The 23664-nt window shown below is 54.6% G+C and overlaps 7 protein-coding genes and 1 non-coding gene across 8 annotated transcripts; 4 read left to right on the plus strand and 4 right to left on the minus strand.

Moving 5' to 3' along the window:
* The first annotated feature begins 1109 nt into the window (after positions 1 to 1109).
* Positions 1110 to 1206, plus strand: BKA78DRAFT_t179. Its single transcript has one exon. It is a non-coding gene; the product is annotated as a tRNA-Lys (tRNA).
* A 1263-nt stretch (positions 1207 to 2469) lies between these two features.
* BKA78DRAFT_357397 (hydrophobic surface binding protein A-domain-containing protein) lies at positions 2470 to 3015 on the minus strand (the record flags this gene model as incomplete). The annotated part of the gene is made up of 1 exon (XM_066892211.1): positions 2470 to 3015. One exon carries the CDS (start codon positions 3013 to 3015, stop codon positions 2470 to 2472), a length of 546 nt encoding a protein of 181 aa, XP_066738437.1.
* Positions 3016 to 6056: 3041 nt separating this feature from the next.
* On the minus strand, positions 6057 to 6951 carry BKA78DRAFT_58140 (uncharacterized protein). The gene is made up of 2 exons (XM_066893413.1): positions 6365 to 6951; positions 6057 to 6290 (listed from the first exon to the last, which is right to left on the minus strand). The coding sequence occupies exons 1-2, from the start codon at positions 6784 to 6786 to the stop codon at positions 6227 to 6229; spliced, it is 486 nt and encodes a 161-aa protein (XP_066738438.1). The 5' UTR covers positions 6787 to 6951; the 3' UTR covers positions 6057 to 6226.
* Positions 6952 to 9209: 2258 nt separating this feature from the next.
* Positions 9210 to 9944, plus strand: BKA78DRAFT_300246 (uncharacterized protein; the record flags this gene model as incomplete). Its single annotated transcript, XM_066887164.1, has 1 exon — positions 9210 to 9944. One exon carries the CDS (start codon positions 9210 to 9212, stop codon positions 9942 to 9944), a length of 735 nt encoding a protein of 244 aa, XP_066738439.1.
* Positions 9945 to 10407: 463 nt separating this feature from the next.
* BKA78DRAFT_327583 (uncharacterized protein) lies at positions 10408 to 10750 on the plus strand. Its single transcript, XM_066889529.1, has one exon. The coding sequence runs from the start codon at positions 10451 to 10453 to the stop codon at positions 10655 to 10657; it is 207 nt and encodes a 68-aa protein (XP_066738440.1). The 5' UTR covers positions 10408 to 10450; the 3' UTR covers positions 10658 to 10750.
* An 887-nt stretch (positions 10751 to 11637) lies between these two features.
* On the plus strand, positions 11638 to 13556 carry BKA78DRAFT_357399 (general amino acid permease; the record flags this gene model as incomplete). The annotated part of the gene is made up of 4 exons (XM_066892212.1): positions 11638 to 11959; positions 12052 to 12268; positions 12318 to 12480; positions 12531 to 13556. The coding sequence occupies 4 exons, from the start codon at positions 11638 to 11640 to the stop codon at positions 13554 to 13556; spliced, it is 1728 nt and encodes a 575-aa protein (XP_066738441.1).
* A 720-nt stretch (positions 13557 to 14276) lies between these two features.
* BKA78DRAFT_300248 (uncharacterized protein) lies at positions 14277 to 18206 on the minus strand (the record flags this gene model as incomplete). The annotated part of the gene is made up of 2 exons (XM_066887165.1): positions 14277 to 17971; positions 18035 to 18206. 2 exons carry the CDS (start codon positions 18204 to 18206, stop codon positions 14277 to 14279), a joined length of 3867 nt encoding a protein of 1288 aa, XP_066738442.1.
* A 550-nt stretch (positions 18207 to 18756) lies between these two features.
* On the minus strand, positions 18757 to 22596 carry BKA78DRAFT_363241 (uncharacterized protein; the record flags this gene model as incomplete). Its single annotated transcript, XM_066892475.1, has 1 exon — positions 18757 to 22596. One exon carries the CDS (start codon positions 22594 to 22596, stop codon positions 19003 to 19005), a length of 3594 nt encoding a protein of 1197 aa, XP_066738443.1. The 3' UTR covers positions 18757 to 19002.
* Positions 22597 to 23664: the final 1068 nt, after the last annotated feature.

Genomic DNA, 23664 nt, shown 5'->3' on the forward strand with positions numbered 1-23664 from the left:
TAACATGAGCTCAGCTTCGAGTCGTCTTACACTCAGAAGTAAGCGCTTGAATGCTCCCTATAACGACGCATCAAGAGGGAAAATTCTCTCTATATTCAAAGCATCAAGCACTTGAACACTCCATGTCTCTACGCGTTTTAACTTGGTAATAGACATTCTCGGATTGACAATTTCTTTCATCACCCACTGTAGTCTCGGTGGCTTGAGGTATTTGAAACCGCCTGAGCCACATACCTGTCATGCAGGTAGGTTTGGTGGTGGAGAGTGCTGTCTTGGTAGCTGGAAGATGTTTGTTGATGACGGTCTCGTGTAGATTGCAACTTCATGACTTCATTTCAAATAATCCCACCTGGATGCACGCTGACGCAGGCCTCGATTCGCTGAATTCCAGGCTTCTTGACTAAGACCTATTTGCATGCCGTGATCCTCGCAGCACGGTCAACCCCTCTGCTCGCAACATCGTGTGCCGAATTCATCGATTACAAGTTGGTCGAGAGAGCGTCCAAGCGATACCGGTCCCGGTCGACGCTCGGTCCTTGCCCCCGTCCATCCCACTCCTGTTCCCCCGCACAGCGGAGTCATGATGCTGCGCTCTTCGCCCCTGTCCAACCCCTCAACACCTCCTTCTCCCTCACCCTTCACAGCCCAACAAGTCGCTACCGCACCTGCCTTACCTCCTAATTTGCTCTACTTGATTGCTAATTGTCATTGCCAAGACCATCCAAAACAAGACGGTCCTATGGTCTAGCGGAATGACATTCGTCTCACACGACGCACCCGTTGCGGCGTAGAGGACACGAAAGATCCCGGGTTCGATCGTAAGGCTCCTGCTTCTCTGCATCAAAAATGATTAAACTAACACGTTGACAGCCCGGTGGGACTATTCCAACTCGATTACGAGATTCTTTTTTACTCGCTCGCCGCTCGCACGCATCCTTTTTTCCCGCCACAATGCCGGCGCCCTCTGCGCGCATGCTTTGAACGCTTGCTTATTCTTTTCCTTCAACACGCTCTTCCTCTGCCTTCATTGTCGTCTCTTTTTGCTGCAAGGTGTCCAAAGTCTTTGCAAATATAAGCCCATTTTGCAGCTGCCGCTTCAACAACAAGCCGCCCGGCTAGCTCAATCGGTAGAGCGTAAGACTCTTAGTATTGAACCTCCAATACCAGGCAATCTTAAGGCTGCGAGTTCGAGCCTCGCGTTGGGCTCAATTCCCACATCTGAATACTTTTTTTGTTTTGTTTTCGTGATTGTTAGTTGTGGTGTGGGTGTTGAATTTTTCTTTGGGGGGTGCGTGCACCGATGGCCCGGTGGACGGGCCAATGACGTAGGCGAGAGCGGGCGTGCGGGCTTTTGGACTGTACACATGCTTGAAGTGTGAGTGGATGCGTTGAATAAGATGTGAGAACATGGTGAGTTGTACTTTTGTTTGCGTGGATGCCATGCGCATCTTTCCAGCCAAACCAAGGGGAGGACTCTCAATAGACAGGGCTTTTCAATTCAAATGGCACATCCTCAGACGCCCTCTTTTATTCGCATGCATGCGTCAACTGCAGAAAGGATTTCGTGCTCACCGTGGGTGACGACTGACGAAAGGACTGAGAAATCGCCAACTCCAAGGCTCCCTGGTGCGGAGTGAAAGCGCATTGAGAAACCTTCAAGCTCCTAGTGTTTTGAAGACAAACATTTTTTTCTCTTAAGAATGGTTACAAGGAGCATTCAAGCGCTGAGGCCTATGTGTGCGACAACTTATGACCACGCCCGAGTTGAAACTTGGATTTCTTTCACATCGCCTCCTGTGTGCCATTCTGCTTGATGAGTGGTTCATCCTATTCTCCCTTCCTCTTGTCTTTTGACGTGAGTCTTTACCTGCGTCATTTATTTTCGCTTCATGTCAACTATTTTGCTTTTCGGCTCGTCTCGTCTCGTCGTGCCGATGCACCAGGCGTGAAGAGCGTCTCCATTGTCGTCGTCAGTCGCTTCGTACTCAGTCCTGAAAATTGCTATCAGGGTATGGCTGATTGAAAGCTTGTCAGCTCCGCATGGCCACCTGCCCAAAAAAGACCAAGTATTCCTAACGTGCTGTGCGTGGATACACCTCATCTGTCATGTAGATACCGGCGGTCTTGCTCTTGCTCATCATGACAGCGCAACACTTTCACAGCAAGAGTAGGGACCGAAGTTTGGAACGCTCTCGATTGCACTCGTTGAAACTGTCTAGCAAGCTCCGTATACTAGCAAGCAGCAGCAGGCAAACAAACCAACAAAGCAAACCCGTCGCCCAAGACCGACCCAATCCAGCGATGGCGGCTCGACACCAACGAGGTATCACCACCAACGACGCAGCCATTGCGAACCAGCTGCGTAAAAGCGCGGCATGACAGCCGCGGAGACTCTGGAGTTCCCGATCCAAGAATGAGCGGACGAGAGACGAACGGGCGAGCGCCAAAACATCGATCCCTCAGACGAATTTAAGTCGAGTAAGCCTGGATGGCGGCGGCAAACTTGTCCTGGATCTGCTTGTTGATGACGGGGGCCTGCTGCTTGAACTCGCCGGTGAGCTTCTCCGAGACGGCGTCAGCGAAGCCCTGGGCGGCCGTCTGTTGCTCCTGAAGGGACGTCTTGACGACGGAAGTGAGGGAGCCGATAGAGGCCTGGAGCTGGGGCTTGACGTTGGTGATGCCGTCGATGGTAGCGAAGATCTTGGGCTGGAAGGCGAGGATGCTCTGCGCGACCTGCGCGCTGTCTTGCTCGGTGAAGGGCTGCGACTGCTGCACCGTCTGCGTCGCCTCTTGGAGCACCGTCTCGACGTCGCCGGAGCCGCTTTGCAGGTTGAGCGCGCCGCCGAGGCCGGACGACTGTCCCGTTGCGAATTCCGTCAGCGTCTGGTTGAAAGTGTCGAGTTGCGTCGAGATCTTGTTGATGGCCTGCACGGCGGCCGTGGCGTCGCGCTTCTCGGCGACGGGCGTGGCGATGGCGGTGGCCAGGAGAGCCGGGACGCAGTAGGTGAACTTCATTTTGATTGAAGGGTTGGGTTGGGGTTGATGTTTTGGTTGTTGGTGTTGTTGTCTTTGGATCGAGTCGAGTTCTGCAGTTTGAAGCCAGGGCTTTTGCAAGGTCTTTATACTGTTCTCTAAAATCCGTCCAAGCCTCGGACATCAAGTGGTTGTTGGCGGCTGTGGCGTCCATGTCCTTCTTCGGCGACGCTTGCGAAGTGTAGGTCTCGCATGATGCGGCGGAGAAGGTGTTGAAACTTTGGCGGACACAGGAGACCAAGCACCCAAGCCTCCACTTCAATTGGAAGACTACCACCCAAAGCAGTAGCGGCGGGATGGCGTCCATCGGAATGGGTCGTTTCTGTAGTTCGCCCTACGATGCCAGAAGCCTGGGGCGATTCGCAGTGTCATGTTGCAGCTGGCATCCCACGATCAAAATTCCCAAGAGCTTCCAAGGACAAGAAGTTGCAATCAAAGATGTGCCTGCTCACGTCCTGCGACAGCCCAAGCTACTTTGCAAGGTGCATCTTTGCTCTGCCTAGGCAAGTGCACCGATGTAGCCATGTCTGCGATTCACATCTGAAGTCCACCAGATGCTATCGGCCGGATCATAGGGCCAGTAGTGTGGCGTCCAAGTCTGGTGTATGAGAATGGGAAGGCGCCTTCAGTTTGCAGCGTAGCGCGCCCACCACCGAGGCATGTCGTTCAGGAACCTGGACCACGGGCGGGGCGATGAAGACTTCAGGGCTTTGGAAACATCATCATACAGAGTCAAGCCTCGAATCTGGAAATTACAATCAGAAGCAACTGGAAGGTGGTCGAAGCATGCCATCGCGACGCCGTGTGCTCTCTGAATGTTCTGCCAATCACAACGCTCCTTCTTTCGATGCAGCGAAGACACCACCAAATGGCATATGCACCAATTTCGATACTCTCCCCGCCATAGAGTGGACATTTGTGTCCTCTTTGCAGTTTCCTCGGTTCCTCAGAGAGCAAGTGCTCCCGAGACGCGGCCCGTCTCACCCGTCTCACCACCCAAAGCTGACGTAAAACCAGTCCTCTATCTTTATGCGTTTCACGAAGTCTAGGCGGTTGCAATTGGGAAGGAGCGGTAGTTGCGTGCGGCCCGGGGGTGGGGGACATTTACCGAGTGAATACTAGGCATTGGTCGTGGCTGCCGGCTGTGTTCGTCGTTTGAGCAGGCGAGCTCCCCACACAAGGCAAGATGGTTCATTTGCGATACGTCCAAAGCAGCCAGCTTCGGCGACCTGAGGGTCGAGACTGGTATTCTGAGCAAGAGCCGCGGGGCTGTCAAGTTTGGAATGGTCCAATGCTAAACCGAGTGTTGAAGTAATTGAGCGCAAATCGCTCCCTCTTGAGCGTTCGCAACTTGGCGATTCTGTTGCCTGGCTTCCTTCTAGAAGGAATTCGGGTTGCGATACTGGCGGACATGTCAACTTGGCCTGCGAGACGGCGACTGCGCGATGAGTGTTCCCGCAAGTATTGTGCACCTACATGTCCGCGTGCTAGAACTGCAAAGCCTACTGTAGCCTGGTAGCCGCAGAGGAAGCTGGTTGAGGCAATAGAGTTGAAGGCGCGAAACCATCTTTTGGACGGAGGATGGACATAGACAATCTTCGCACGAAGTGATGTCGGCGGGATTTCCGAAGTTTTGAATATACCCGAGAGGCCTGTCCCAAAGGCGTCGGCTCCAAGGGCAGTCTGATCGTGTTTAACAGTCGTGCGAGCGTTTTTAGAAAGAGCAAGTCGTCAATCGTCACAATCCATTTCGAGGGTAGCGCCAAAGCGAGTTGCAAAAGAAATGGCGACTCCAAGGCGGTGCGAGGTGCTTGAATGCTCACTGTAGTTATCGTTTCTTGAGCTTTGTCTTTGGGGGTAAAGGTATCTGACCACTCCCTGTGTACACATTATTTGGGTTTTAGTTCGCCAGAGAATATGACCATAAGGCGCATTCGAGCGTCCTCCCCCCAAGTCGCCATCCCTTTTGTAACCCACGATGGCGCCATTGGAGCATCAGAAGAGGCTTTGTGATTCCTTACTTCTCGCGCGGGAGGTCGTGCGAGTTTCATTCCCTCCTGCTGTGGGTTCAATGAGGGATTTCGGGAGGATGAAGACCGCAGTAATTGGAACGAGGGTCGCCAGGCTCCGGCATTCCGGAATAACCAGTGTTGTAGTGGGTGTTTTGACGCGAAAACCGAATGGTGTTGTGGAAACTTGAGGTGGGGGACGCTTGCTCTGTGAGAGAGCTTGGTTGGCAAGTATGAGCGTCATATTGACCCAGGTACTCACGACAATGAGATGTCGAATGACAAGATAAGGTTGACGAAGTTGTTGAATTCTCTAGCTGCCATTGTGGCACCACAAATCTGATGCCCGACATTCATTCAGGGCGCGGGAAATGAGAGGCGGACAATTCGAGCCATCCAGGAATGAGTTAAGATACGACGACTTGAAAACCACAAAGTCCAACAGCCGAAGGCCAAGGTGCAGATTGTCATCGACCAAGCCGTCGCAACCCTTTCCCCGCACAGGCGATTCATCATTTCAACCGTCAGTACGGGGATAAGGCTTTGAGCGTCGCTGGTCTTCAGTGAACTATAGGTTGACACGTTTCCTGCCAATGATTCTCGCAAGCGTACCAATGAAGTCTCGTCTCATGAAAGGAAGGAGAAGAAAGATTGAAAAAAGGAAAAAGAAAACGCCCCTTGCAAGCAAGGCGCGGAGCATACGTCTATTTGTTTTTGGTCTCCGAGGACGAGGCATCCTGTCAGCAAGATGCGGAGATGAGTGTCCAAAATTTTGAAGTCTTCTGGAACCTGCGTCTTTTGCACCCAAAAAGCTCACGATATCTCCCGGGCCTTCTTCACCCATAGCGTGGACCAGACGACCACTGACAGAGCGCTCAGAGAAAAACAGGACCGTCTTGACGACGGCGACACAGGCTCATATTGTCTTGAATCTCCCAGCCCAGGGAAAACCACTCGTAAGTGATTCAGACCGCAAAGCAGCCTAGGCAATATTCTCGACTTTTGAGATTTTTGTCGCATGATCTGCAACGCAAATTTGTGCTCTCAGCACGCAGCATGCAGTTGGAAATCCCGCCCGATGAGAGGGGTAAGCTAACATCGAGCGTTCAATCGCAGCAGAGGCCGCGTGCAGATGCTTGAATCTTCTGTACCGGTCAACGGGTGTATTCTCCCTACCGCGCACATCAATTTTTTGGCCTCGACTGCGGATTTTTCGCCAGTCTTGCCTTTCTTGCCGTCTGGAGGAATCTGACGTCTCTCAGCACGGTGCCTGCCCCGAGGTGATCTGACATCGCTCTCGGCGTGGACTTGATTTGATTTACCGCCGACAGAGTGATCTGACATCTTCTCTTGCCCCGGACTTTGCTTTCCGTCTTGAGAATGATCTGACATCAATTCTCACAGCACGGCCATTTTCGCCATACGGCATTGACTTCAAGGGTCTCCGGCGCCAGATCCCACTTGACTTTTTGAACAGCCATCTCGGCTCTCGCCCAAAGGCGTTTGAAATTGTCTCCAAGGGTCTCTCGAAAGCCCTTTGGGCAAATGATTCCTCTTGAGTTTGAACAGCCTTCTTGGCTTCGCCCGACGGCGTTTCGACTTCAAAGGGTTTCCCGCATACCCTCCCTCTTGCTGAGAGACCGGCAGCTGAACCCACTTGAATCTCAGCCTTGCGGCTGTTGATCTCTGTCGGCTTGTTCACCGAGCGAGGTTTGATGCCAATGGCACTGAGCGGACTACTCATGACGAGCCTGTCCTCCAGATCATTTCCTGCCGCGCCATCGTTCCCAGCAGTTGATATTCTGTGAGGGATGCAACGTGGCGCAAGATCAAGCAACTCCCATTATCCTCTTCTGTTTGTTTGTCGCCCAAACCGCTCCGGCACGTGAGCCGGGCGAGCTGTAAGCACAGCTCAGACTATCAGATTTGGATGGGACGGCCTCTTTTGGCGAGGATTTCTCTGCTCAGTACTCGCTTCCTGGCGTGCAAAGGGGCTTCTCGATGACCTTGTGCCTGTTCTGACGGTTTTGCCTCGCGGGCCTGCCTGCAGTGTTTGTCAAGGATCTGTGTTCCGTCCTTCTGATGCAGCAGCCTGTGCTTGGGCTTCTCAACCTGTGATTTTCGGCTTGTTCTGGCTCATCTTTTACGGCCTGCACGACCACACCAGGACCAAAGGTGACCACCCTCCATCCAGCGAACTTTTTGCTCCATCAAGCACCCACCCATCTGTTCTCCCAAACCCCAGCCAGCAATGTATTCGGTTCGAAAGCAGATGGCTCCAAGATGGAGAACCGCGGGGCAAGGTGATGCGACTGGTCGAAAGTCGGAGCGACATCTTCCAGAAACTCGCAAACACCCAGGTGAACCACATGCCAGGGGCACTGAAGCCACGTAGGGATACCGATATCCGCTCGTGAGCGATACACGCCAAACCCTCGTGAACGAGGAAGAGCTGCACGCCCAAGAACCCGCTGACGCGGGCCCTGAGCATCACGGCCGGCTTGCCACGAAAGTCCGACCATTCAGAACGAAGAGGAGGTTACCCCGATCAGTCGGACGGGCTTCGACGTTCGAGGCTGGGACAGTAGAGGCGTTCCGACCGAGGCAGGCGCGTGACGACGAGGCGAGTCAGGCAGACGCGACAATTCAGAGTCCTGAGGACCAAGAATACATTCGCGTGAAGGGGAGACATCGACGCCGATGAAAAGATGATTTGGCGGGCGCAAAGCGATGCGCAAGGTGGTCGGAGGACTTCGCGGAGAGTGGTGAGGAGAGGAGGCGTGTTGGTGGGGGGCAGCGGTTGATGGATCGAGTCGCTAAGGGGGGTGACTCAGCAACGACGCACAGGCCATCCATTCCAAGCAGGCCGGATTCGCAGACAACAATCTGCTGACGGCCAACCTCTCCACCCTCAAAGAACGCCTTTTGGCGTATCGATGATGAGCATGTCGCTCTCCTTCCTGCATCGCATGTCAGCCGCATTCCTGTGCCCGAGCGCCACAACGCCTCGCCTCGATTGACCGCCCGCCTTCGAAATGACCCACCGTGGCAGCAAGCCGTTTGCGATCGATTCCAAATTTGGACAGTGTTGGGAGGAACCGCACTCTCTCTGTGGCCATGTGTCAGAATCTGGACGGGCGACTGGAAAATGCCGCTCCAGAATTCCTCACCAGGACAACAATTCGGCACCTCTGACGCGGCGACGGCATCAACCAGACCAATCCCACCAGACTGGAAGCTTTGGAGCACGCGCAAACACATGGAGCATCTGAGCGCCTCACTTTGGCTCCCGTTGAAGCAGACCACCACACCGCAAATTGATACGCAAGACAGTGGATGGAGGTTGCATACTTGATATGTGCCAAGGAAAGCATAGGCCGCTGTGGACGAGGAATCACTGTGGTGTCATGCGTTGCCTCTGGTCTGGAAATGGCGAGTTAAAAGGCTGTCGTGCTCGTTCTTCGCTGCCGCTGCACAACAATCATCGATTCCCAGGTCAATTGCATCCGTGGACTGCCGGCATTGTCCGAGGCATGTTTCGAAGCTCTCCGAGTTGTGCAGCGTTTGTCCACCCTGGAACGTCCGTGGATAGGGCTGAGGAACAAGATTGAAAGTGAGCAGCATGCAACCTGCCAGTGCTGATCCCGCCGGATGTTATTCATCAGGCTATCCATGGTGTGCAGAAGATCAGATATTTGCTACGACGAGGCTTGGGCGATATTAGTTGACAAGCGTGACCGTCGTACGCGGTAGGTTGCAGCTGAAACTGGACCTGTAGGTGAGCACGTCTCACATTTCTTGTGCACATCAAACGGCCTAGTCCATTTGGAAGTAAGGGAGGTTCTCGGCACTGCGTGAGATTGGCTCACCCGGGCCATGGAATCTCTTGATGCATTTAGAGAATTCAAGGGTCCAGGCACAGTTACCTCTCAGCGTGGGTTGCCGTTGGTACACCTGTTTGTACACTGACTCTCCAAGGCTTGGAGACGGTCAGAAGATGGCTTGAGAATGTCTTAGATCTTCCCTCCACCATCACTTTGCTTTTTCGACAGCTCTTTCCTTAAGACGTGTCCGAGTAAGATGGTTTGTAAAACTCCAAGTCCGACCCGCTCTCGCTCAACGTGTAGAGCTCTAGTTTCCATCTTCAACAAGCCGCCATCATCAACCATGGCTTCAATTCCAATGGTCAAGAGCCCAGAGAGCCCATTTTCAGTCTTTCCACTCGATATGTCGTTACACGCAGACCACATGTCACCACTTGCCCTCGATCGATCGCCTCATCACCTTCGAAGGGCCCAAACCAGCGGCGAAGTTTCCAGGCCCTTTGCCCTCGAATCCACGCCACCGGGGTTTCGAAGCAGTGCGGGTCTACTTGGTTTGCTGAGACCAGCTCCGATGAGATCAGTCCCTTTACAATCACACTGGTCGGACACGTCTTCCGAAGGGTCCTTTCACGAATCATTGAGGGACCATCAATCAGAGCCCTACAACCACTCCTTGGAGTCGAGAGACAATTCACTGTACTACCGACGGCGTAGAACCTCGGGGCTCAACTCGACAAACCGTCTCCCGACCCTGGAAGAATCAAAGGAACGCAACAAGCCAAACACCAAGCTTCCCGATATACGCCCACCGGCCATCAACCGATTTATTCTATCTCCCTCGCCAGTTTCGGACACCACCTCGATTGCATCCACGCCGACTGCCAAGTTCCGACCTTCCATGGAAAACGTCGCCCTCCACAAACGACAGATTTCTTGCCCGAATCCCGCCGCTCACAACGGGACGAACAACGTGGACATTGGAATGGCGGCGTCTGCCGATGGACCAGCTTCGGGTGACGTCGTCGACGAATGGGTCAGCACCTTGACAACCGAGGCGGACGAGAGTTTTGAACTCTAGAACGGTCGAGTACGCTTTCCTTGCAATAGAAGTAGAAGGTAAAATGTGTAGCTGGTATACTATTTCAAAAGCATTCGGTAATAGGGATTTATCACAGAAAAAGTTTCGCTGCTTCAAGACGGGGTAGAATCTTGGTAGATGTGGCTTTTTGCTTTTACAGTGTATCGGGGTATCGGAGAGGCCTGTATATCTTTTTGTTGCGTCAAGGGAGCTGTCAGGCACACGCTCATTAATGCAGTGGCGTTCACCTTGTTTCTACTTTGGATCACTTGAAGCTGGTTTCAGAACTTTACGCTCACTCCACTCAAGCCCCCTTCACCGGAACGGTCTCAGATAGGTACGTTTCAACACAAAGCAGCGATTTGGAACCCCACGATCGGAGAACTGACAAAAGCAACAACATTCAGACATCAGACAAAACGTGAGGCGACTTTACTGTAACACTCTGCTCCTGTCTTTTTCCAGCTGAGAAGAGCCTCGAATCCTGCTAGCCATTCCGGCTTTCCATGCGATCACTCAAGTCCCAAAGCGTCAGAGGACCGGGAGTGATCAAATTCTCAGCTACGAGCGAGTACAGAGCATTCAAGCTCTTCGGGAGGATACCCGCGAGCAGGAGCTCTTGCAAAACGACTATCATGCCGGACAACTCAACGACAGTAGTCATGCCCACGACAAATGAGAAGCTCTTGGCATCTTTTCCCGCATCACACTGAGAGAGCCCTGTCAATATCTCCAATCGCGCCAAGTAAATGGTGTTTTGTGACTTCTTGGCCACCGTCAGGAAGCACTCGTACTCTTCCTGTCCTGTCCTTTATCAACCCACTTTCCCCACAATTGCGGGCGGACATCTTGGAGGCGGGAGGCATTGCTGATTGACTGAGTCATAGACACCTGGCTTTGCCATCAGCGCCGTCTAGCTTTCCATATGGAGCAGCAGGAACCGCAAACCCCGAGCGCAACAGTAAGCAGGGTGGACATCCCCAGTAAGAACAACGCGATGCTCGAACAAACGACGATAGCAGTGTTTTTGCGGCCTCTTTCGGGAGCATTCGAAAGTGGGATGCACACATCCTGGCCAGCACCTTGACTCCGCGTCCCGCGATGCCTTCCTGGAATAGGCGCACCCGCCGCCAAGCTCCCACCACTCTTGCGGGTTAACCTTTGCGGCGCGCCCACTCTTGGGTTATCAGTCACGTGCCGCGTGTCCACCCTTGAAGAGTCGACGACGGAGCGAATGATAAGCGGCCTGTATGTGTAACTGGGCCGTCCAAAAATGGGCAAGGAAGGATAGGTGGTGTGGCACGTTGGCCGTGTGTCATGACGTGCTGGTAGCGATTGAAATCCATGGACAGGTACGCATCATGAATTATGCGCGTCCTTATAGTTCCCGTCTGACTATCCTACACACGGGACGCCGAGAGCTAACGCTTGCTTTTTTTTTTTTTTTTCCACCTCTTTACTTACCGATCCACGACGGTGTGGAATTAGTGCGGGTTGTTGGTCTACAACTCCATCACGCCCCCCCGCACGCGAGAAGGAAATCAATTCGTCAAGGACATTCCCAAAGAACCTCATGTGCCAGCAGCTGCACACTCTGCGTCTTCACTCGTCTCCGTCTCCAACCACGGGCTCACCGTCCGAAGTCACGCGTCACTTCCTGTCGCCGCCATAAAGAGCAATGGAAACCACCAACATGGGCATCAAACACCATGCCCAGACGGCATCGCTCGCAGAAAAAGGGGGCGTTGTCGACCCCTCGGCCCGCAGCACGAGCAGTGGCGGTGATGGGTCCGACTTTGCCATTGGCGACTCGTCCGCCTTTCTGACGGCCGGCTCGCAGCATCTGCACCGCAAGTTGAGGTCGAGGGAGGTCCAGCTGTTTGCCATTGGCGGCGCCATTGGCACCAGTCTGTTTGTTCAGATGGGGTCGGCGCTGCCAAAGGGTGGACCGGCGGGACTGTTTTTGGGGTTCTTGATTTGGGGCATGGTGATGGTCGGGGTGAATGAGTGTTTTGGTTCGTAACTGCTTTTCCATGAATTCCGTTTCAGATCCTGGGGCGAGGGATGGATGAAGAGTTGAAGTGTGCTATGGCTGACCGCTGCGTAGCTGAGATGGTCTGCTATGCCCCTATCCCCTCGCCCTTCGTCCGCCTCGCTGGCTATTGGGTCGACGACGCGCTGCAATTCGCCATGTCTTGGAACTTCTTCTTCAACGTGGCCTTCCTGATCCCGTTTGAAATCGTTGCCTTCAACATCCTGCTCACGTACTGGACGACGGCCGTGCCAGTCGAGGCCGTCATCGTTATTGTCATGGTCATCTATGCGTGAGTCGACTCCAGGATTTGACTACGATCAGTGCTGATGCGAGGGCAGGCTGTTGAACATGATCTCTGTGCGGTACTTTGGCGTTGCCGAGTTTTACATGTCTATTTTCAAAGTCTTTCTGATCTGTATGCTCATCGCATTCACCTTTGTCGCCATGCTGGGAGGCAATCCGCTCGGTGACAGATTCGGCTTCCGGTATTGGAACGATCCGGTAAGCTCTGGGATGCAAACGCCACAGAATTACCGCTGACTCCTATCAAGGGTCCATGGGTCGAGCACCTGGCCTCTGGTTCGACTGGTAAATTCCTGGGATTTCTGTCTTGCGTCGTCCAGGCCACATTCACCATTTGCGGACCCGAATACATCTCCATGGTAGCCGGCGAGGCAGAGCAGCCGCGTGTTGTGCTCTTCAAAGCCTACCGGTCCTTCGTCTGGCGCATGTTGGTCTTCTTCGTCAGCTCGGCGCTGTGCATGGGCATTCTGGTGCCGTCCAACGACAAGACGCTCAAGGCAGTGCTGTCCGGAGAGCAATCGGGTAGTGGCACAGGCGCCGCTTCTCCATACGTGATTGCGATGAATCGCTTGGAGATTCCTTTCCTGCCTCATCTGGTCAATGCGCTTATCATGACGTCGGTCCTGTCGTCTGGAAACGGCGTGCTCTACTCAACGACGCGCACCCTCTTTGGCATGTCTCTCAATGGCACCGCGCCCAAGTTCTTCTCCAAGACGCTGCGAACCGGCATCCCCATCTACGCGGTGCTAGCCGGGCTGTCTTTCACGGCGCTTGCCTTCCTCCAGACCTCGCACTCGAGCGCTCAGGTCCTGACGTGGTTGGTCGACCTGATAACAATGGGAGCCATGCTGAACTACTTTTCCGTTGCACTCACATACCTCCATTTCCACGCCGCGTGCAAAGCCCAGGGCGTCGATCGCCGGACCCTGCCCTACCGCGGCCGCTTCCAGCCCTACACCGCGTACATCGCCATGTTCGGCACGGCGCTGATGGGGCTGCTGCTGGGCTACGACCTCTTCATCACCGGCGGCTGGGACGTGACGTACTTCTTCCTCGACTACACGCTTCTGGGTGCGTTTCCCATCGCGTTCATCGCCTGGAAGGTGATTCGCAAGACCAAGTACCACAGGATGGGGACGGCGGATCTGACGGTTGGCGGCCTCGTGCCGGAAATTGACGAGTATGAAAGACATTTCGTGCCGAAGCCCATGGGCAAGATTGAGTGGTGGCTGGATCGCATCTTCAATGGAAAAGGCCCGCAATATACGAAATGAGAAGGGTGGTTGGGAAATGCAGATAGATTTTTTTCCTTAGTTCAGTGAGTGTCGAAACAGCATGCCAACCAGACAGGCTTCGTCGCAAGTCACGTAGTATGCAGGCGCTTGATGCTCCTTGTAACCATGCTTCCAGCCAGTTGATTCTCTCCATCTCTTTCGTCCTTGGAGCTTTGAATGCTCCTCGTAACCACGCTTCCAGCGACTTCATTCTCTCTTATCTTCCGGGTCCTTGGAAGTCGAATGCTCCCCAGCTCTCCAACGCCTAGGCATTAGTCATTCCCAGCCGCAAGCGCTTGAAGGCTCCTCGTGGCCATCCTCCAAGAGAGAAAACACTCTCCATCTGTAAAATGTCAGCAGTATGAATGCTCCCCGTCTCTCTGTATTCTTAGCACGCATCACGACCTCGAAGCTGGCTCCAATATTTCACCTCGGTATAGCGCGTGCAAGGCACGCTTCTCATTGACTGCATACTCGACTATTAATCTCGTCGATGGCAGCCTCATCTCCCCTGTGTCCCATGATTGATGTACAAACGCGGCTTCCACCCGCAGCTCCTCCGCACTCCAAGGCCCTCTCACGACCAACAACTCCTTCCTTTTTCACGGTCCACTCATGACCTGCCGTCCCAACTCCTCCTTCATCCAAGGCCCTCTCGCGACCCTTGAACCAACTCCTCGCACCCAACCACCAAGAAACCAGCAGATGTCAGCTCGACAACTACTTCATGCCACGACGAACGACGGCGTAGTGGCCGCACGATTCCTTGTGGGTCTTGAAGTTCTTGGCCTGGCATTCGCGCGAGCAGTACGTTGCCGTGCTGCAGCGGCCACACCAAGTCAGCTTGTCATCGCCCTGCTCCTTGCCGCACTCGAAGCACTGTGGAACGTAGTCCTCCTTGCCCAGATCGGGGGGGCCCCAGAACTTCGGCGTCATGCGAGGCGGGATCTGAGGCTCCGCCAACATCGACGAGTAGCATGGCGAGATTGCCACGCGGATCGCCTGGTCTTTCAGTTTGTCCCAGCCAGGTGGGGGCTTCTTGAAGAAGCCGTCCGGGAGCTGGCCGTTGCCACAGGTGCAGAGGAAGTTGACGTACGTCTCGATGGACGCGGGCATCTTGCAAACCGTCTTGTACTCGCAGGTCGCTTTATGCCTCCAGGTTCTAGCACGCTCAACTCCGGTCGTAAGAAGCCACTTCCAGGCCGCAATCTCAGAGGCACCCATGGCGTAATTCACGGCGTTGGCGTTGCTGACCTTGTTGAACATCTGGCGCACGCGCAACCTGTTGGCCTTCGTCATGGGGATGACGGCAGCGTCGAGGACATACGACTGGTTGCCTATGTCGAGACGCATGGCCGAGACGTAGAGGAGGAACTGGTCGCCGGCACCCAGGGCGTTGAACAAGAAGAGGCACGGCTTCTCGCCCGGCTTGACGTCGAAGCCGCAGAAGTCGCGGAACAGGAACTTCAGACCATCCTTGAAGTTTGAGCGGATTTGCTTCTCTTCGGGGCGCTTCCCAGCTTTCATGTCCGGGTAGCGCTCCAGTTCCGCCTCACGCTCGGACTGCATATGGGCTATCAGGTTCCTGAACTCGTCGCACTCTCGGAGCTGAGCGCGGTCGAAGGCTGGGAGATGGTCCAGAGGCAAGTAAGCGACTCCCATGGTGTTGATATGGTCCATCCAGATGAATGACGATTGCATCATTGGGTACTTCTCACCGGCTGGATGGAAGGGCATCATTTGGACGGAGATGGTGCCTTCGTCCGGGTCCGTCGCAACCACGATCGAGGTGCCGACAGGAAAGGGGAAGGAAAAGTTGATACTGCTGGAGACGCCCTTCATCTCGAATCGAAGAAAGCATGGGTGCAGTCGCGCCATAGTGTAATTTGTGCCGTTGCGAAGTCCGTTCTTCCAGTCTCCGCCATGGAACGTAATGGTCGCCGTGATCATCGTAAGATCACTTGTAGATTCGCTGAGACCAGGCTCGATGACCAAATTGACGGAGCTGTTGATCTGGGCCTCTATTTCATCAGAGTCAAAACTTATGACAGAGTCAGCCCTCTCGATATCTGCAGGCGGCGCAGCAGGGGGACCGTTCTGGAAGATTTGGTTCAGGACCGCCACAACGGAGTCGGGTGCAGAGACGGACGATTGATTCTTGGGGCCCGGCTTGTTTTGAGACGTCGGTTGAGCGTTGTCGGAAGACTTTGTTTCCCGGCCATTAGCCTCATCGCTGGTAGGCGGAGGAGTGTAGAGGACCGGGGCCTCATTACAGACAAAAAGGTAGCCGTCAACGTCGAGACGCGTTTCAAACAGCGTCAGCTCGGGACCCAAGTCCTGTTGAAACATCTCCAAGGCCTGAGGCGTCTTATCAAAGCCAAAGCTCACGGTCACCTCCGGATCAGTGAGCAGCGAGGGCGGGACGACGAAGGTGACGAGGAGGGCAGAAAGTTCCCCGGCCCAATGGCGCTGGTCCTCGATAACCTCGAGCTGCCAGTCTCTTTTGCCGAACCATTTCTGCGAGATGCGGACCCATCCGAAGGTCATGCTGAAAATCGAGAATTTCTGCGCAACCTCTCCAGGTACTTTGACAGTGCAGGTGACCGACAGTGTGCTTCCAAGTCTAGCCGGTTCAACTGTCTTTTTCACAAGGCAACCGAGATCGCAGCGCGGAACGAGCAACGTCACGTAAGAGGGATAAGCTTTCTTAGTCGCAGGTTGTCCCAGAAGAGGCAGCGAGTCGGCAAGGTCGTAGGCCTCGAATCGCTCCAGTTGAGCCAACATCTCCGAGAACTCCTGGTCTGCAACGCGAGAACCTTCATCGTCGTCTTCCACATCGGCAAGCTCGTTGTCAGGGTCGGTGTGGAAATGGTTCATCAAGCTGGCCATAACCACAGGCCAGCGGTCAGTCTCGTGCTGCTTGATCCTCTTGAGGAGGGCAGCAAAAGTGGCCGGGGTACGCTGCAGCGCTCCTGTCTTCTTCTTTCCTTCGCGGAACATTGTGTTGTATATTCGGTAGAAGAGAGCGCCGAGCTGCCTGGGAGGATATTGCATTCCCCTGAAGATGCACTGCCCGTCAATAGGCATTTGGCCAGCACGGCCGCATGGCCTCCAGCAAATTCTCATCTTGACGACCGGGTCTTTCTTGCCAAGTCGCTTTTGGATGGTCAATAAGAAGTTCTTATTGTCGGTAGGGGTCGAGGTATTATTGGCGAAGAATTCCACGGGCGACAGTCCGATTAGCATCATCATGTTGAAGAAGTTGCCTTGGATAGAAGGCTCAATAACTCCCGGGGCACCCTCCATCTCGTGGAGAGAGATTTCGGTGACGACGGTGGTCTCCATCGAGCCGTGGGTGATTGATTCCGCCGCGAGCAAAGTGTTAATGGTGCCACATCGATTGGTGAGACTGGAAGTGTCGATGGAGTTGAAAATGAGGGGCGCATGGAAGAACTGGTGCTCCGATCCGGGCTGGAAATAGAGGTAGTCCGGGCCATCCAAGTTCATGGGCTTGAGAGACATGGGACCGCGGGGTAGACCATTGAGGATGGGGAAGTTAGACTGACGAGCAGCCAGTGTATGACAGAAAGCCAGAGCGTCACCGATAACAAAGCGCAGAACGATGTTGGCTTTGCGGTACATGCGACCAAAGGCAGCGGTCCAAGCGCGAAACTGGATCTTCATGCTTTCAATGCTCCGATCGATGCTCTTGGTTTCATTGTCTTCTCCAGCGAGAGGGGAAGATTTGCCCAAAGGCGCAAAACCAAGTGCGAGGTTGAATCCCTCCAAGGGGCATGTTCCGGGGTGGAGAATGAGCCAGTCGCCCCTGAAGCTGTATGTTGGGTTCCAGTATAGCTTTTTGCCCTCAGTCTCCGTATCGTAATCGACCATGCCCGTCTTCCAGTAGTTCTCATGGAAATCAAGCAACTCGTTCTTGAGGCAAACGTTGAAAGGCGCGAACGCCTCTGCCATCTCGACGGAAACGCCCGGCTTGCCGATTCGCTGCGACCTTTGCTTGACTTGGTCGAAACGGGAGATGTCGCTGGACACGGTCCAGCTGTAGCACTCCCAGACGTCGGCGACTTGTTGAAGGGACTCACGGTCGCCGAACCTTATGACCTTGCCGTACATGCAGTTGTGCCATTTCTCGATGGACTTGGCACGGATGCGCAGCTTCTTGCCATGCTTTCGGAACAAGGCAAAGGCCTCCTCGTCAAGGACCATGTCAAAGGCGAGCTTGAATAAAAGCTCGTTGTTGGTATTGGTGGGATCCTCGTCAATGAGCAGCGTGAGGAGGAAGATGTTGCGGGCTGAGGGGTCAAGCGTCAGTGGACCGACCATGTCGCGTTTTGATTTGACAAATTTACCAATCACTGCCTTCTCGACATCACAGCATGTGATGTCAACGTGCCGGCCTATTGGTGACTGTCAGCTCATGTGATCCTTTTCGGTTTGGTGTAGTCAGTGTAGTCGCTTACCACTGTCCGCCTCGCAGTACGCCGTAAAGAGAATGTTGCGAATATCGCCACATCCCAGGCTCAGAAGCTTTGCAGGCTTCTCTCTCGCAAGATATTGAGCAAGATTGACCGGCGGAGAGTTGCCGGTCGGACGGAACAAACGCTCAGGAAGCAGACGGGTTGGAGCCGCCATGCTGCTGCGTTGACTGGCGAATTGATAGAACGGGCGCTGCGGTAACCGTCTGATGCAAAAAGGGGCTGCGGTGATCAATTGACCGAAAACAGAGAGGTGCTGCGGTGACCAGGCGATGCGGTGACCAGGTGATGAAGAACGAAGCAGATGGAAATCGAGCGGGTGAGGTGGGTTGGAAAGGAATCGTGACGAGGGTCTGCACAACGATCTATGGTGTCGTTCCCGCGCGGCATATCGTGCTGCTGCGCTGACCGACGAACTGATAGAACTGGCGCCGCAGTAACCGTCTGATGCAAAACGGGGCTGCGGTGATCAACTGACCCAAAACAAAGAGGTGCTGCGGTGATGGGGTGATGCAAACGAACAGATGTAAATCGAGCGGATGAGGTGGATTGGAAAAGAATCGTGATGAGGGTCTGCACAAAGATCTATGTTGTTGTTTTCGCGCGGTCTTCGCGCGGTCTTCACGCGGCAGTGCGTGGGCGACCACTTTTCCTTTCAGTTGCGGCTTGTGATGGCGCCATCACCAGCCGCAGTGAAAGCGCAGACACCAGCCGCGGCCGAGGCTGAGGGGAGAAGTGGATGGTGGCAATCGGAATGGGAGCAGCTTGCTGAATTTCGATTGATTTCTGGGGACGAATTGGACAAACATGGAAAATTCGACAACAATCAGGAGAACTCCGTATACACCTGACCCAAGACAGACAAGACACTTACAGAAAGAAAGACAAAGAGACATTACCCTGGTACAGGAAAGGAGACCAACAATCCGCTCGCCAGTCACCTCCTAGCTCGCTCACTCTTCGGCCTGGGGACCTTCCTCCAGCAACCTCGATTGCCTCTTCTCTTCTCTCGCCTTTCGCCTCTTCTCCTTCTTACGCCTCTTGCGTTCCTCTTTGTCGACAGGGGCTTCTTCGTCGACCTCGTCAATGTTCCTCTTCGTACCAGCGGACACCGTGGAGCTGGCAGCGGCGGCGGAGACAACTGGAGGCTTGGGTGACTGCGGCGGCGAAGCGGGTTCGATCTTGACCCGTGGCTCGGGAGCGATGTTGGGAACTTGAGCACTCGATTTCTCGGGCTTGGACTTCTTCGACTTGGAAGCGGGTTCAGTCTTGGCCGTTGGCTCGGGAACAATATCGGGGACATGAGCACTTGATTGCTCGGGCTTGGACTTCTTCGACTTGGACTTCTTCTTTTTCTTGCCTTTGGTCTCAGCGGCGGTGCTGGGGGCAGTCGACTTCTCGGGAACCTCCTTTTCCGCGTTGGCCCGGTCTGCTCGAGTCTTCTCTTCCGCATTGGCCAGCTCTGCTCGAGTCTCCGCTTCTGCGTTGGCCTGGTTTGCCTGAGCCTCTGCTTCCAGTTTGGCCTGCTCTGCTCGAGTCTCCTCTTCCAGGTTGGCCTGAGCCTCTGCTTCCAGCCTTTCCTGCTCCAACCTCTCCCGCTCGATCCGCTCTTCTCTTCTCCTGGCCTCCTCTTTTCTCCTGGCCCGAGCTGCCACCTCGTCCTCCTTGGCCTTCTGCCTCCTCTCCCGCTCCTCAAGCTCTTCTTTCTCCTCCAACAACCGCTCCTGCTCCGCCTTGCTGAATTTCGGACACCGACGCGAGTCTCCAGCGTGGCCACCCTTCTGACAGGCGTTGCAATAGTCCGGGAGCGTACTCGGGTCCACGTCGATTCTCGCGGGGTCGATAATCGTTTTCCTACTGGTGGTTGGCTGTTGTACCTGGCTGCTGGAGGTGCTGGGCGGCTGTCGAACAGACTTGACATTGGCAGCTGATTTGAGAGGCACGTCGGACTTGGTGGGAGGTTCCGATGTGGTCTTGTCAGCGGGAGCATTTGAAGGTCCATGCTTGCCATCTTGACCCCCTGTACTGGCCGCGGTGGTCGATTTCCCAGGCCCGGTGGACGGGCGAGGATTTGCGGCGTTGTCGTTGGACCCTTGGCACGCGACAGGCTCTTCTGGGCCCCTGACAGGTGTACTGGGAAATTCGGGCATGGAGCTCGTCTCACCAGGAGCATTCGACGGGTCGGGCTGAAGCACCTCGCTCTCACTCTGGCGTTTGTTGCTGTCGTCTCCACAGTTGTCGGCCGGAGCGGGCTTGATACTGGTGGTCTTGCCCATGGTGCTTGGCTTGACATTTCCGCTGGACGTGATTGGCGGACCAGGCTTGAAAGACATCGTGAATTTGTTAATGGGAGTAGAGGGGGGCTCAAAATCCTTCGTGCCATCACCGGACGAACTCGGCCGCTCAACCCCATTGGCCTTTTCCGCGGAAACTGAAGACAAACGGCGCTTTTTCGATTCTTGGGAAGCCTTGCTAGATTGTGCAGGCGACTTGGACCTCCCCGGCCTGGTCTTCTCGGCCTTCTTGAGCTTTAACTTCGATTTTGATTTGCCAGACGTGGAGGAAGAGGCCGAAGCCGCGGCCGTGGTCGCTGTCGGGGGCAAAGGCTTCAAAACACTTCTAGCAGGAAGAGCATCCTTTCTCGGGTCAGCGCGTTTCCTATTTGAAGTGAATTGGTAGAAGGGAGTACGGATGGGGGCGTTGGGTTCGTTGGGTGGAGGTACCTTTCCTTTGCGCAGCGGAGCCTGAGAGGCTGACGAAGCCGGAGCGCTCGCCGATGAATCCAACGCCCCCTGCCTCGCCTCCCCCCTGGCCGACTCCTCTTGAAGCTGCTGCTCAGCTCTCCTCGTCTCCTTCCTCTCCTTCCTCTCAGCTTTCAGCCTCGCTTTTTCAAACTCTTTCTCCTTCTCGTCAAAGTGGGTGACCAAGGCCTTCCAGGTCATGGGTTGGAGTGGGACCTTTATGTCAGTCTGACGCGCTGCAGAGTCGAACTCAATGTCATCTTCGAGTATCTGATCTGCACGCTTGGAAAGAAGTTGGGCCTTGGCCTCCGCAAAATTCTCGGGAAGACCATGCATGAATTGCATCTTTTTCGCCCATTGAGGAATGGCAAAACGCTCGCCATAAATGGCGATGTCCACGGCCTGGATATCGAGAGATTCAACGAAGAGGAGGACATTGCCGCCTTCGCTCCTGACGTTGCTGGCGAAGAATCGTTGCCACTGCTGGAAAAGCTCGACAGGATCTGGTTCGAGCGCCGTGAAGGTGTTGGTAGAGGAAAGAGGCAGAGTTGGAACAGAGGATGGGTCAGGGGCCGAAGAATCCGGAAACGAAAAGGAGCCAAGAGTGGCCAGCTCAGTGCTCGAGACTGTCGGATTTGGAAGAGCCGCGTCAACACTAGGGCCCGGGCCAGTCGTCTCATTGCCAGCGGCAGAAGCAACGGGAGCGGGAACAGGGTCAGGAGCGGCGGTCTCAGCGTTAAGGGACACGGCCATGGAAGCAGAAACAACTGAAAGCTCGGAAGGAGTGGCAGCAGGCGCTGAAGAGTCCATGATTGGAAGGACGGTCCGGGGGGAGAGTTCACCACTGTCCACACGACCAACCGATGACGGATCTTTGGCATAGCGCTCCACAGCCTCCAAAAGCTCTTTCGACGTCATTTCGACCCCAGCACGGCCAGCCATAGTCGGAATGAGCGTAGGGGCCTTACCTTTCGACTGAAGGGCATTTCGTCCGGCGACTGCCCACTCGCGTAATGCGGGCTGGTCTGCGGCAGTTTCCAACCCGGGGAACCCTCTCTCCAAACATAACGCGATAATTCCAAAAGCTTTTCGGTCGCCTTCCCGCCAGTACCTGGATTCGCGATGTTCGTCCAGCGTTCCAAGGGCGATCCGTTCCAGCCGCGCCCCTTGAATGGCCTGGAGTGCTTTGACGGCCCAATTGTCGTAGTCATCCAACAGACTAGGCCATCTTTCTGAACAATTGATAGACTTTATCGCCCAGATTGTAAGGGGATGGTACCAATCCGGCCGGATCCGGGGCATCCCACCCTCCCATCTTGGGTGTTCTGTATCGTCCGAGTGCACACTCCACCAACAGTCATCGAGGGAGTCCATCACCACCTCGGAACCAGAATCAGACGTCTCGGACGCAGTGTCCAGAGTCTTTCGCCAAGGCTCGGGTGATGCTGATACGTTGGGGTCATATACGAAACTGTCATTACTGGCAGTCTCTTCCCCGGGCTCCTTTGAGCAAAGCCCCACCGTCGTCTTGCATATCAGCGCGGGCGAGGTAGGCTGACCAATCTGAGGAGACCCGCGCGGAATCTCGGGAACTGGATACAACGAGTCAATCATTGCTTGCTCTTTGCCAGGCGAGTATTCCGAAGACTCTTCAGACTCTGAGTATTCACCTTCGCTTTCGGGTCGTCGTTCGAGTCCAGTCATTAGGGCGTCCAGGAGCGGGTTTGGTGAGCTGGAGCGTTCGTCCTCTGACTCAGAACTGCGCTCGTACTCTGACTCGGAGTTTGATGATTCGTAAAAAGACATTTCGGGTTGTTGGGCAGGAGTGTCGCGGGAAACAAGTGCAAAGTTCTGAATCCAAGCTTTTCAAATGGTTAGCCAACTCTTACGATACAGTCCAGGAAGAAACTTACATGTAAAACGGGACCTGAGGCTCATCCACCCGGGAAGTGTTGTCATGAAAGATTTCTTTGGTGCTGACTTGACACAGATTCGACAGGAAGACGGATGACGCTAGGACGACGAACGATATGACGATTCTCTAAAGGCGCAGCTCTTTCTTAAATCCCCATTGCTTCTTCCTTCTTTCTTTTTCGCCCTACGGCACGTCAAAATCCTGGAGGCTGAGGCCGGCAGCACAACAACGTTGCCCACGCGTCTTGCAGTAGGCGCGTGTAACCTCCAAACGTCCGGGATCCAGCAAACTTCCAGGGTCCAGGGGTCAAAGCGCAACGATTGAATGCTTTCAAGAGCACATCAAGCTCCACCTTTGCGTGCAGCACCAGCCTCAACCGTGGAAACGTCGTAAAAATGCGACAACGCTGCAGTGCCTTTCCGCTGCAGACGACAAAGTTTGGAAAGACTCGACCGGGATGGACGAGATGAGAGATGAGAAAGGCGACGAGCAGCAGCGTGTTTGGAACACCGCCTTGAATTTCTCAAGGCCCTCCATTCGTCGCCAGGGTCGACGATGTGATGTCGACCGCGAAAGCCACAAGATCGACGTCGAAAACATCCGACGGGATGCAAGTCGTGATCATTCTCCCGCATCATTCGCCAATGGCATGGCTGATGCAGTGATGCCAGTCTGTACCTGCATGCTGGCTCGAAAAAAATCCGGTTGGCTGCAAGCCGGGGCGCCCGGCATCGCATCCGCCGCGTATTGCAACAACGGCACGACCAGAGATGAGATCAGACGATTTTGCTGCGCTCTGCTGTTTCCAGCTCTTGTGGTCAAAGAGTCGAGATAGGGGAGACGGGACCTGGGAGCCGCAGACGACTCCTTGCATGGGACATGACGTTGCCTGCGTTGTGCTCTTGCATGACAGTGACAGCGTGTCCTATCTCAGGTCTCGTTGCTTTTTCTCTTTTTTG

This window comes from Phyllosticta capitalensis (genome assembly GCF_038381095.1).
Source record: "Phyllosticta capitalensis strain CBS 128856 chromosome Unknown BKA78scaffold_13, whole genome shotgun sequence".
NCBI lineage: Eukaryota > Fungi > Ascomycota > Dothideomycetes > Botryosphaeriales > Phyllostictaceae > Phyllosticta > Phyllosticta capitalensis.

What these genes read in the sequence shown, in the direction of transcription:
- BKA78DRAFT_58140 (XM_066893413.1), bottom strand. Translation starts at nt 6,786, where the DNA reads ATGAGTAGTCCGCTCAGTGCCATTGGCATCAAACCTCGCTCGGTGAAC. An exon ending in GTCAGATCACTCTGTCGGCG is followed by an intron (nt 6,291 to 6,364) that starts GTAAATCAAATC and finishes GAGAGACGTCAG; the next exon opens with ATTCCTCCAGACGGCAAGAA.
- BKA78DRAFT_327583 (XM_066889529.1), top strand. Translation starts at nt 10,451, where the DNA reads ATGCGATCACTCAAGTCCCAAAGCGTCAGAGGACCGGGAGTGATCAAA.